The sequence below is a fragment of the Phragmites australis genome, chromosome 3, assembly GCF_958298935.1.
Source record: "Phragmites australis chromosome 3, lpPhrAust1.1, whole genome shotgun sequence".
Classification (NCBI taxonomy): Eukaryota; Viridiplantae; Streptophyta; class Magnoliopsida; order Poales; family Poaceae; genus Phragmites; species Phragmites australis.
The window spans coordinates 38470634-38483313 of record NC_084923.1 but is presented as its reverse complement, the minus strand read 5'-3'; the positions used below and the strand labels follow the sequence as shown (position 1 = coordinate 38483313).

The 12680-nt window shown below is 45.3% G+C and overlaps 2 protein-coding genes across 2 annotated transcripts; one reads left to right on the top strand and one right to left on the bottom strand.

The window, feature by feature from the left end:
• Positions 1-319: 319 nt before the first annotated feature.
• On the top strand, positions 320-1180 carry LOC133912997 (glycine-rich RNA-binding protein 2-like). The gene is made up of 2 exons (XM_062356019.1): positions 320-532; positions 687-1180. Exons 1-2 carry the CDS (start codon positions 419-421, stop codon positions 1008-1010), a joined length of 438 nt encoding a protein of 145 aa, XP_062212003.1. The 5' UTR covers positions 320-418; the 3' UTR covers positions 1011-1180.
• A 961-nt stretch (positions 1181-2141) lies between these two features.
• On the bottom strand, positions 2142-9650 carry LOC133912996 (ADP-ribosylation factor-like protein 2). The gene is made up of 5 exons (XM_062356018.1): positions 9480-9650; positions 9221-9331; positions 8202-8364; positions 7598-7678; positions 2142-2600 (listed from the first exon to the last, which is right to left on the bottom strand). The coding sequence occupies exons 1-5, from the start codon at positions 9542-9544 to the stop codon at positions 2463-2465; spliced, it is 558 nt and encodes a 185-aa protein (XP_062212002.1). The 5' UTR covers positions 9545-9650; the 3' UTR covers positions 2142-2462.
• Positions 9651-12680: the final 3030 nt, after the last annotated feature.

Below are 12680 nucleotides of genomic sequence, written 5' to 3'. Positions count from 1 at the left end.
TTTCAGTGAGTGGCAGACGCCTATTTCTACAAATATTTTTGGCTGAGATATATTTTTATTAATATTTATACTAGAAAATATAAAAATAAAGAAGCCTGGTCTTAGGCCCATCACGATGTCGGCGAAATATCTCGCTAGTCCGGCCCACGAAAAACCCTACTGTCCATCACGCGTCCAGCAAAATATCTCGCCTCGAGAATCCTCCCGTCCTCGCGGTGGGCCCGGCCCTGGGATCCTCATCCTCCGCTTCCGCCGTGTGATCCGATCGCAACGGCGCACGTCGCGACCCGGTCGCTATAAATTCGCGGGGTAGGGCAACACCTTCACCTCGTGCTCTCTTAGAGGTGGGTTGGCTTTTCCTCCCCCTCGTACCAAGTCCATTACTAGGTTCGGGTTCGTTAGGGTTTAGCGGCAGGAAATGGCGGCGCCGGATGTGGAGTACCGCTGCTTCGTCGGCGGCCTCGCCTGGGCTACCGACGACGGCTCCCTCAAGCAGGCCTTCGCCCCCTACGGCGACGTCGTCGACTCCAAGGTCTGTGCCCTTCCGTTTGTTGGGGTTTTGCGGTGAATGAGCTGGATCTGTGGTGTAGTTCATAGATCTGCCGTGTCTTGGTCCGGATCTGCGTTTGCTTCAAGCGATGCATAAGCTAAAGCTCTGTTTTTGTTTCGTGATTTGTTCGCCGCAGATCATCAACGACAGGGAGACGGGGAGGTCCCGCGGGTTCGGCTTCGTCACCTTCACCTCCGAGCAGTCGATGCTCGACGCCATCGAGGCCATGAACGGCAAGGAGCTCGACGGCCGCAACATCACCGTCAATCAGGCCCAGTCTCGCGGCGGAGGCGGCGGTGGCGGCGGCTACGGCGGGCGCCGTGAGGGCGGCTACGGTGGAGGCGGCGGCGGCTACGGCGGGCGCCGCGAGGGCGGCTACGGAGGAGGCGGTGGCTACGGCGGAGGCGGTGGCTACGGCGGTGGCAGCCGCGGTGACTCCGGCGGCAACTGGAGGAACTGATGGGTGGGGCCCCTGGCGGCCAAGTTATCCTACTTATCTATCGTTATTGTGTTACCGTTCTCGATTAGGTGTTGGTTCCTCCGCGTGATGGTGTTACCCTTGTGAGGTTCGTGATGAACTGTCGTGGTTTGCGCAGTGAAGAAAATGAGTGAGCAAGGTTTTTGTTCGCATCTCTTTGTGCTCATGTGATGACTGCTCTGGGATGATGTTTGCTTGATTGGTTGTCTCCCTGATCTGCATTTCTGAAGCCTTATTCCCTGGACAGCACTTCGTATCGATCGAGATGCGTTTGTAATTTGTTTACGCAGATCGGCACGCTCGAATGAAGACATTCCCCCTGCCGCTCGCATCCCTGCCCTGCCGACTCCCACAACCACATCACCTAAGCCCATCCCACACACCTCAGTATTGCTTCCATGCGATCTGGTCACCTTGGGGGTCAGTTCGTCCCATATCTGGTTAGAACACATTTGATTCGTTCGTCGCATATTCGGTTTGTTATTACTGAAAAAGTGTTTATAGTTTGAGCCCGATGAATCTAGCGCCTGTCTTCGTTGCCGTTTAATGGAGACCTTGATCGCGGTGCCTACAACGGGCCGCCGATGACTTCAGCCACTTCTGCGTTGTGCCAGATGGACACGGATCCTCTGCATTAATGATGTTAATGCAGAGGATTACTGTTTACACAGTAATATGAGTCTGCTGCTACAGTTCTCTGCATTAATTAATCACTTTTTACTGTGGATTACTGTATCAACAGTGCTCAATTCTACTGTAGCACGAATCTGTACCGTAGTACCAGGTACTGTAGCGTTACTGTAGCGATTGATCCAATCCATCCATCTCCAAATCAAGGGCTGTGGAGTGCTCCTAATGCACTCCACTGTAGCTCTCTGCAGTTGCCAGTGGCAACTGCAGAGGATCTGTGTCCGTGCCAGATCGGGGATCTAAACTCATGTCAAGTTCTACTCTTCGGGTTGAGTCTCTTGAGTAGTAAGAGTTTGTAGTCCAGTAGAGCTGGATGGCTACTTGTAATCAGGGACGTTTTCCCCTAATCTATGTACTCTGTTTTTAATGAATGAATCAATATGTATGTTTTTTCCAAAAAAAAAGTGGAGGAGTCGACGGAAGAAACCAGTAGTTAAAAATGGCAGAGGTATCGTCATCAGAAACCAGATGGGTGTAGCTGGTGACACTTCCAAGTTTCCAACTGAACTCATCTCACAGTTCCTAGGATCCTAGGAGACAGGCTCAGATATTCCTTGACAAGGAAAAATTTGCGCGATGCTACGACGAGAGGAGAGCAAACCATTCGCAAAACACCAGCTGTGAGCCATTTCGCATTCTGGTCGGTGCTAAACAGCGTGACAAACTAGACGCCAGCTGAACTTTCACATTCTGATGATGCTCGACAGCATGACACACTAAGCTACAGATTAACAGATCAGTTTATCAGTCTAGGACGTAGATCCGAGAAGCAATGTCCTGGACCAGCCAGTCAAACCCCTCGAGAAGCCCCTCGCTGGTATAAGCGCTGCAGCCCACGATTCGCCAGTGCCTGCTTCTGTCCATCACTTCCAAATTGAGAACCTGAAAGGCAGACGAGTCAGTCGGCAATCTGCTGTGGAGAACTACAAATTTTGCTTCCCCGAACCTTGTAAATACAGCAAATGGGAAACTGCACTTTCTGCCGTCGCAACACGAGCTAAACAGACGATGAAACCAAACGTTATCAACAATGCTACTCCAGATTACGTTATCCTTTAGTTACTAGCACTAGGATGCACAAGCAACTGGTTTTACAATGTCTGACTTTATCACATCGAAAGTTTGAAGTTTGATTACTGAATACAGCAGCACGTAATGCCCCATAAAATAACCAGAGCATGCTGAATCTAACCAACAACATATAGAAGAACAAAGCCACAATAATCAGACATGGTGCCACCGTGTTAGAGCCCTTTCCATGGCACAGGTTTTATGGGAGGTGACTTCTAGAAATCAAAAGGCATATTTTTGTACATGGTCTCACCGTGTTAAGTCACCAGTAACCTTACTAGGTCCCTACGGTGATAAATATGTCATGGCTTGGAAGTTCACATGACCAGGAAGGCTAATTACTGCAATAACACTATCACTTTCGTCGAGTCAACATTAACAAAAAGCAGAAAAAAGCAAGTTGTTGCTTAGCCGGGGACAACATAACACCAATATTAGCACAGACCTTATTTGTACAGAGCAAAGATATTATTTCCCCCGCTATCTGTATGAATTGCTGATACTTTGCCGATGACGGCAATCCTACTTTTCATCACACAACAGTGGCTTCTTCTACACCAATTTGCATACGGAATCTGCTTTTCATATGAGTGCTGTAACACTGTTATGATTGGCCATACCTATCAACGATGTCACAAACACCAACGCGGCTGAAGGTTTCCGCTGGCTGGCAGGAAGATCAAGGACTCCAGATAGGATAGATAACTTGATTAGTTAGGCGGTTTAGGGATTCCTTTGGGTTGTTAGGATATTTAGTTCTCCAATTCAGCTACAAATAGCAAGGCTTGTATCAACCAAATCAAGCAAGAAGAAATACAGAACTTTCTTGTTTCCTCTCGTTTCTATCTGCCCTCTGTCTCGTTCGTCTTCGGCGATGCGGCAACTTCGCTACGGCGCCTGGCCGTCAGTTCAAGCCCCAACTGCCGATCCGCCATCGGTATCCCCTACGGCAGAACTTCGGTTCCAACAATCTGGTATCAGAGATGCCAGGTTCCCGTGATGAAGAGGCCTCTGTATCAGCAGTGCAGGCGCAGACTCAAGCCATCGAAGCCATGACCACGATGATGGTCGACCTGAAGAAGCAATTAGCGGACATGGCGCTGCAGATATCAACCATATCCTCTCGCATCAACATCATAGAGCAGCGTCCTTCCACCACTTCCGAGCACAACGCTCCTGCCGCCATGGTCGCGCCGCCCTCGACATCAACACCAACAGCCACCACCGCCCCACCCCACAGCGTTCCACCATTGGGCATGCTTTCGCCACAACTACCAAACGCCACTTCCGTTCCCATCCACCAAATCCAGTTCCCACCCTCACCTTCACCAATTCCCACCAACATCCCTGCTCCACCACCCATAGGTGCCGCCAATAGCGTTCCCCGGTTCCACAAACTCGAATTCCCCACGTTTGACGGCAAGGAAGATCCGCTCGGATGGCTCAATCGTTGTGAGCAGTTCTTTCGCGGCCAACACACCTAGGAAGCAGACAAGGTCTGGCTGACCTCCTATCATCTCACCGGCATAGCGCAACATTGGTACTTCATGCTCGAGCGCGACATGGGCACGCCGACATGGGAGCGTTTCAAAGACTTCTGCAATCAGTGCTTCGGGCCGCCTCTCCGGAGCAACCTGCTTGGCGAGCTAGCTCGGCTCCAATTCCAGGGCACGGTCGAAGCATATCAAGAGAAGTTCCTAGAGCTCTTGTGCCGCGCTGATCACCTGTCCCCGATGCAACAAGTGCAGTTGTTCACTGCAGGTCTACCGGATTGTGTGCGCATCGATGTAGAACTCCATGGTCCTCACGATCTCCAGATGGCCATGAGCCTCGCGCGCGCATACGAGTGTCGGACTCAGGCTCCGGACGGCACCGCGCCACAACATCTGAGCCGACCATCGCCACGCCAGCCAGGCCGTATTTCCACTCCCATCCCGTTCGTGCCCAAGTCAATGACAGCGCCTCCGACAACGACCACACCAGGTGCCCCTTCGTCGACGCCTCCGCGCCAGTTCCGCCGCCTCACGCCGACGGAGCTTACCGAGCGCTGGAAACAAGGCCTCTGTTATAATTGTGATGAGCAATACGTACATGGTCACCGGTGTCAGCGCCTGTTCTACATTGAGGTCTCAGACTACGACAACGAGGACAACCAGGACCCGCCATCGGCAGAGGATACCGACACCCCAGCGGTCTCCCTCCATGCGCTAACGGGGATCCGCGCAGCGAACACCATGCAGCTTCATGGGGTCATCAATGGCCACAAATTCGTCGTCCTCCTCGACTCGTGTTCCACCCATAATTTCATCAACCATGTCGTCGCCTAGCTCGTCAACATCGACCTCGCGCCTCGCTCGGGTCTGCACGTAGCGGTGGCAAACGGCGACAAGGTGCAGCGCAATGGCGTCTGTCGCGGCGTCGACATGCGTATCGATCTGGAGGACTTCACGATCCACTGCTACTCCATTCCCTTGGGAGGCTACGATCTCGTTCTCAGGGTCCAATTCCTCCGCACGTTGGGGCCGATATTGTGGGACTTCGAAGATCTGTGCATGGCATTTTGGCGTGGTGACCGTCGGGTGTTCTGGAAAGGACTGGGCTCCCCTCGCCATGACGTTGGACCCTTGGCCGTGCGCGCTGTGCGCGCCACGAGCACGCCGCTAATGGACCAGTTACTAGAGACATTTGACGACCTCTTCGCCGAGCCCGTCAGCTTACCGCCAACACGTTCTTGCAACCACAGAATCCACCTCCTCCCCGGCACCGCACCAGTTGCAGTTTGCCCATATAGATACCCTCAGCTGCAAAAGGACAAGCTCGAAAAGCAGTGCGCCACCATGCTCGACCAATGCATCATCCGCCTGAGTTCCTCTGCGTTTTCAGCTCCGGTCCTGTTAGTCAAGAAACATGACAACACATGGAGATTTTGTGTGGATTACCGGGCACTCAATGACAAGACGGTGAAAGACAAATTCCCGATTCCGATGGTCGATGAGCTTCTAGATGAACTTCATGGCGCCTGCTACTTCACAAAGCTGGACCTCCGCTCGAGCTATCACCAAGTCCGTGTCCACCCGGACGACGTGGAGAAAACTGCTTAACGCACTCACCACGGCCATTTCGAGTCTGCCTTCATGGGTTTCCGACCTCCATTGTGAGCGACCGGGATCCCATTTTCACCAGCCACTTCTGGCGCGATTTGTTCAAGATGGCCGACGTCCAACTCCGAATGAGCACGGCATTCCACCCGCAGACAAACGGCCTGTCGGAGGTCGTCAACAAAACCATTGCCATGTACTTGCGTTGTATCACCGGGGATAGACTGCGGGAATGGCTGAAGTGGCTTCCATGGGCGGAATACTGCTACAACACATCCTTCCACTCAGCCCTGCGCACCACGCCCTTCTGAGTGGTCTACGACCGTGAACCGCCGACGCTCGTTCCGTTCACGCCCGGTACAACCCGAACTGGCACGGTAGAGGAGATGTGGCGCGAGCGTGATGCTTTCCTCACCGAAGTCCGGGACAGACTGCTCCAGGCGCAACAATATGCCAAAAGGTACTACGACAACCATCACCGTGAATTGGAATTCGCCGTCGGCGACTGGGTCTGGCTCCGCCTCCTTCATCGACCGGTGCTCTCATTGGTTGACAAACCTACAGGGAAGCTCGGATGCCGTTACGCGGGACCTTTTCAGGTGGCGGCTCGTGTTGGGAAGGTGGCTTATCGATTGCATCTGCCAGAGGGGGCTTGACTCCATGATGTCTTTCATGTTGGGCTCCTCAAGCCATTCCATGGATCACCGCCTTCGGGACCGCCGGCCTTGCCGCACATGGAGAATGGACGACTGCTGCCAACACCAGAGCACGTTCTGCGTGCGAGCCTTCGCCGTGGTGTGTGTCATGTACTTGTTCAGTGGAGGGGCTCGGACGACGCCAACGCGACTTGGGAGCCGGTCGATACGTTTCGACAGTCCTACCCGGAAGTGCAGCTTGAGGATGAGCTGTTCCAGGAGGAGGGGAGATATTGTTATGATTGGCCGTACCTATTAACAACGTCACAAACGCCAACGCGGCTGAAGGTTTCCGCTGGTTGGCAGGAAGATCAAGGACTCCAGATAGGATCGATAACTTGATTAGTTAGGCGGTTTAGGGATTCCTTTGGGTTGTTAGGATATTTAGTTCTCGAATTCAGCTACAAATAGCAAGGCTTGTATCAACCGAATCAAGCAAGAAGAAATACAGAACTTTCTTGTTTCCTCTCGTTTCCATCTGCTCTCTCTCTCGTTCGTCTTCGGCGACGCGGCAACTTCGCTACGGCGCCTGGCCGTCAGTTCAAGCCCCGGCCGCCGATCCGCCATTGGTATCCCCTACGTTAGAACTCTGGTTCCAACAAACACTATCTGAGAACTACACAGCAACTGAATCTAGTTTACAGATTCCTACTTTGGAGAGAACAAAAATGCAGAATAGATGACAAATGGGTGGACACAACTATCACAGTACACATCAAAATTGGACGCTTCGGAACATCCATATTCAAAAGCATAACTAATGAAAACTGCATTCAATTCAGCATATCCTTTTGGGTCCACATCAAAGTAAGTAGAATATTGTCAAACATGAGAACAGGAAGAGTGCAGTATATGCCAAGAATGATGCTATTGACAGTAAATGAGCATGGGAAAAATCAATATAGCTGTTCTATGACATCCATCTGATGTGCAGCCTGTGTGCAACAAAAGCATACCAGATGTACTCAGATAATCTTAAGTCTCTAATATAGACGTGGGACTGGAATTTTCTTACCTTAGCAATTTCAGCAGGTTTTAGAGCTCCTTGTATGTCTTGCTTATTTGCAAAAACCAACAATGAAGCTCCAGCAAGTCTCTGTTAAAATCAAAATTTCAAGAATAATTCAATTAGAATACTGTCCGAATAGGTAAAATTATTAGCTTAAGGTGGCACAGAGACTGAGTGTTCATTATTGCCAACCATATGGCATAGTTCTATTGAGCAGCATGACCCTCAGTGTTTGAAATGCTGTTTCAGAACCATTTCAAGTTAAAAAAAGGAAGTCAAGGATAGAAGCCCAAGAACACTTATTATGCATAAAGGCTTTGAATATAATGCCTGATTGGAGAAAAAAATACTCAGTTTCCAGTTCATTAACCAAGAGACCTCTAACACTGAGTAAAAGGCTATGATACTAATCTGATAGCACTATTCAATTATAGGTGAGCCATTTCAAACGAAATATAGTTAACAGAAAAACATCATAGTCATCTACCCATGGCATTAAGGACAACAATGGCTTCACGCAGCAAATTTATAGAACCATAACAAGGTGGAAACATTGAAGAGCAAAATAGACAGTTCATCACCATCGCTTCTAGGTCTGGCAATAGTATACCTCTTCTTTCAAGAGATTGTGGAGTTCAGCACAGCAATCATCAAGCCTTCGTATGTCTGAACTATCAACCACCCAAACTAGCCCATCAGTCTGCTCAAAGTAATTCCTCCAATAAGACCGGATAGTCTTCTGTCCTCCAACGTCCCATATGTTCAAAGAGTATCTGCAACAATCAACTAAGTGACATAATTAATTAATTCCACCTGCGGTAACATGAAAAAAGCATGATCGCCCGATTTGTCATGACTAGTATTTTGGCAAACGGCAATGAGGGGCAGCAATCTGCATTGCTCAAAAATTGCTTCTACACTTCTGCTGAAATGAATGTTCCTAAAGTTCAACACTACACGTAAAACCTGTAGTACTTCAGATAATGCAAATGCACCTGCAGCAAAAATATTAGGTAACTTTCCCAGGAAGCCTCAAAGTGCTAACCAGTCCCCATTTTGTATGAACCAACATGCAAAACTGAACTATCAAATTGCTAGCCTATGCAATTTTTATTTCACAGTTTGACAAACATGGAAGTAAAACATTGAAACTGTTTGTCTGATGGCAGAATATGTGAGGGTTATACAGAAGCATTGCTGAATTTTGTCCTTAGCATCTTCAATGGACCCTTCTATCACATAATTTACGTTCCTGATTTGTCTACTTTAATATACAACTCAAGAAAATAACTACAATCTAATCAACGGGGCGAGAAAAACGTGTTGGGTGAGAGATCTCACTGCGTCGTATCAAATGAATGTGTGTCCAATAAATGAGTCGATAAATAACCACAACGAAGGTCAAACTGCCAGATTTTCCTATTCCAACATACAACAGATGGCACTAAGCTGCATCAATTGATTAAATGTATCACCTTTTAATGTACGAAACAAGGTTTTCCATTTGGGATTTTGGCCTAACATAACACTCCACTCTAAAGCAATCAACCTTATGTGATTATGTCGCAGGGCATCCATGAGAGCCAAACTGGAAAGACTAGAAATGAGAGAAAAGAAGGGGGCACAGACTTGTGGTACTTGATGGTCTTGATGTTGAAGCCGAGGGTGGGGCTGATGACGCTCGTGTCCTCCCCGTTGATCTTGAGCACGATGGTCGTCTTCCCAGAGTTGTCCAGTCCCCTGAGGTAAACCCACAGAACATCACATCACACCCCCCACCAAGAACAAGCCGACGGCACTCCCACTAGATCCGACCGAAACCAAGAACCGTGGGGAACGGATGCACATGGAGTCGAACGGAAATGGGGGCTTGAGGGAGGGAACCTACACCATGAGGATGCGCATCTCCTTCTCCTTGCGCTTGATCTTCCTGATGATGCTGAGCAGCCCCATCTTGGAGGCGGACGACAGGAGAAGAGCTTCTTCCTGAAGAACAAGGCAATGGAAGCAGGGCAGTCAGATGCTGGTCTCTCTCCTGCGCCGCTTCAACATTCCGGCTAGTTCGCGCCTTTGGGCTTGTCTCTGCTTTGTCAACGGGCCTCACAACACTACAAGGCCTACTGTATAAATAATAGGACCCGCGTAGCAAATTCTAATTTTCCTTTTTCAAGCCCATAGAAAAATTAGAGATAGGCCAAAAGATTCAAACGGGCCTAATCTTGAAGTGTGTCCCACGAGTTTTATATTTTTTTTATTTTGAAAATAAAAAAAATGCAAAACTAGATGCCCATTTGTATTTTTTTTAAAAAAAATAGGTTACCGTCACCCATCGGAAGGACGATAACAAGATATCATTCCCCCCATGGACGATATCTTTAAAAAAATGAAGATATCACCCTTCCAAAGGCCAACAGATTAAAAATAAAGAACATTGCGTTCTATTACTCTCAAAATTCAACACCATCAAAATAGTCATGAAAAAATCTAAAAAAAATATATTGTAGATGATACTATGATCTAGCTCTCAAAAAATTTCAACTCAAACAATTACTTTTACATTGAGAAACAAAAAAAGATAAATTTTATTGCAGAATGAAATTTCCCTTTTTCGTTTCTCATTCTATAGATTATATTTTTGACTGAAATTTCTTTGACCGCTAGATCGTAGTATGCTCTATAATATTTTTTTTTATAATTTTTCATAATCATTTCGATAGTGTTTTGAATTTTGAGAGTAATAGAATGTAGTGTTTTTTAATTTTTAACATGTAGTCTGTTGGAAAGGTAATATCTTTATATGGTTATCCTATTTTTGCAAAATCTTCAAATAGGCACCTAATTTTACAATTTTTTATTTTTAAAGTAAAAAAATAAAAAATTCGAAGTAAATGGAGCTACCAAAGACATCTTGCCACTTGATTCAATTTTGGTATTACTAAACAATAGTCAGATAAGGTTGTGTTTGTTTGCTGCTTTTATTTCTAGCTTTTTTAAGTGTCAGAAGCTAGAAGTTAAGTAAATGGTGTTGCTGAAAAGTGGCTACTAAAGAAGCTAGAAACTTGTTTCTGGAAAAAATGAACTAAGAAGTTGAGATTAGTTTTTTCTGAAAAATTATGTGCTGAGAAGTTAAATATTTATTATAAAAAATCAACAACTAAAAAACACACTCTAACTAACTATGCAGTTTTAGTTAATTTTCTAGCCGTTGGAGACACGCCATGACGCTTGCTCGTAGTCACTGCATCGCCCTGCCAGTGTTGTTTTTATTTATTTTTCTTCTTTTTTCAATTTTTGATTTATCATTTCACATATAATTTAAACCTTGTAGTTTGGATTTTGTTGAATGTTTTTGCTCTTTATATGCATTGAATGATTCGAAAGACTTGAGTCAACAATTTGTGAAATCTAGTTTAACAGTTATGAAGACCTAATTCAACATTTTTAAAAGTCATGTTCAACAACTGTGAGAGACGAAGAGCTTCTGAATAATTTGAGTTGACGGGTTGGAAATTAATATGAATATTTTTAGTAATTTGAAATCTCAATTTCATAAGTTGCATTCCATCGGTACTCAAAGTAATAGTAATTTTACAATGTTGCTCTTTGTTTATTAATCGTAACCTTTTTGTGATTTGATAAAAGTGGCTTGGAATTGCATATATATACTAGTTTCCGATGTTGATTTTTTTTGGTTCATGGCTTCCGCAATGGTAATTGCTATAACACTCGACTAAAATTGGTTTGCTTTCAGTCAAATTTTTCTCCGTACTGTGTCACACAGTATAATGCTGGTGGCAAGTTGCTTTCTCTTGGCTTCTTTTCATTTTCTCTGGCAATTTGCATTTTCTTGTTCATTACCTACTACACAACTGGCAATTTCATATGATTATATTAGCTAGTTACCAACTCTAACCTGCAACAACAAAGTACCAATCGTTTCGCAAAAAAAAAAAAAAAAACAAAGTACCAATCGGACATACACATCTATATAAACACACAAATATATCAAGAAACATCTCCAGAAACATTTCTTAAAGGATTCCCTCAACTTAAACAAAAGGCATTGCAGCTTCCTAACTTGACAAAATTGTTGATCTTGGTTGCCCAGTGTACGTTATTATCTCTCTTGGAATCGCAAGAAATATCTTTTAGTGTAAAAAGTTTTTATGTAGTTTAGTGATTTCGTCCGATCCGTACTATCAATATCTTTTAGTGTAAAAAATTTTTATGTAGTTTAGTGATTTCGTCCGATCCGTACTATCAATATCTTTTAGTGTAAATTAATGCTAGAGTACCTAGCTATTTGCGGCCGACCAGTAGTTGTCGCTGTATATATATGTTAGAAAGAACAAGTAAAAGAAGAGAGTAGATATATAGATCCGCTGATGGTTTGAACCTGCTTGAAAAATGTCACTATCAGCTGAGCCCATGCAAGATCGTCATCGTGTAATATTTCAAGAAGGCACAGGATCGACTGAAGTGGAACTTTCTTCGCCCATAAATACTTATTATTTTTAATTTTTTATAATTTTTATGTATAACTTTATCATTATTTTTATTAAAATATAGTTAGAATATATAATAAAAAATATAATATTATGGAAAAAATTTAGACAGATGTACACATGTGGTTTTTAGGTTTCCGAACTAAATATTTTAAAAATTATTAACTGTTAAAGTTTTAAAAATTAAATTAAATTTTAATCAAAGCAACCAGTATGTATGACCGGTGAGAGTATTTCTTTAGTAGATATATCAAATTAGTATTATTTCCCAAAGATGATTGGATCGAAGCCTCCCACTACATCAAAACACCTCATCAATGCCAGTTTAAAATCGTTATCAGTGACGAATTTTGAACCGACATTGATTACTTGCCACTGATAGTCACTGACTATTAGTACCAGTTAGTGGCTCCAATCGATATTCGCTCGTATGCGACAACCAAGACTCGAACTCAAAACCTCCTATGCGCATGCATGAACCATCTAACTATCTCAGCTATCGTCCGTTCGTGAGTATAATAGCAAAATAAATCCTTTTAACATTTTCTAACTGAATATTTGAATAGCTATTTAGATATTTAAAT

What these genes read in the sequence shown, in the direction of transcription:
- LOC133912997 (XM_062356019.1), top strand. Translation starts at nt 419, where the DNA reads ATGGCGGCGCCGGATGTGGAGTACCGCTGCTTCGTCGGCGGCCTCGCC. An exon ending in GCGACGTCGTCGACTCCAAG is followed by an intron (nt 533 to 686) that starts GTCTGTGCCCTT and finishes TGTTCGCCGCAG; the next exon opens with ATCATCAACGACAGGGAGAC.
- LOC133912996 (XM_062356018.1), bottom strand. Translation starts at nt 9,544, where the DNA reads ATGGGGCTGCTCAGCATCATCAGGAAGATCAAGCGCAAGGAGAAGGAG. An exon ending in AAGACCATCAAGTACCACAA is followed by an intron (nt 8,365 to 9,220) that starts GTCTGTGCCCCC and finishes TGATTGTTGCAG; the next exon opens with ATACTCTTTGAACATATGGG. An exon ending in ACAATCTCTTGAAAGAAGAG is followed by an intron (nt 7,679 to 8,201) that starts GTATACTATTGC and finishes TGATTTTAACAG; the next exon opens with AGACTTGCTGGAGCTTCATT.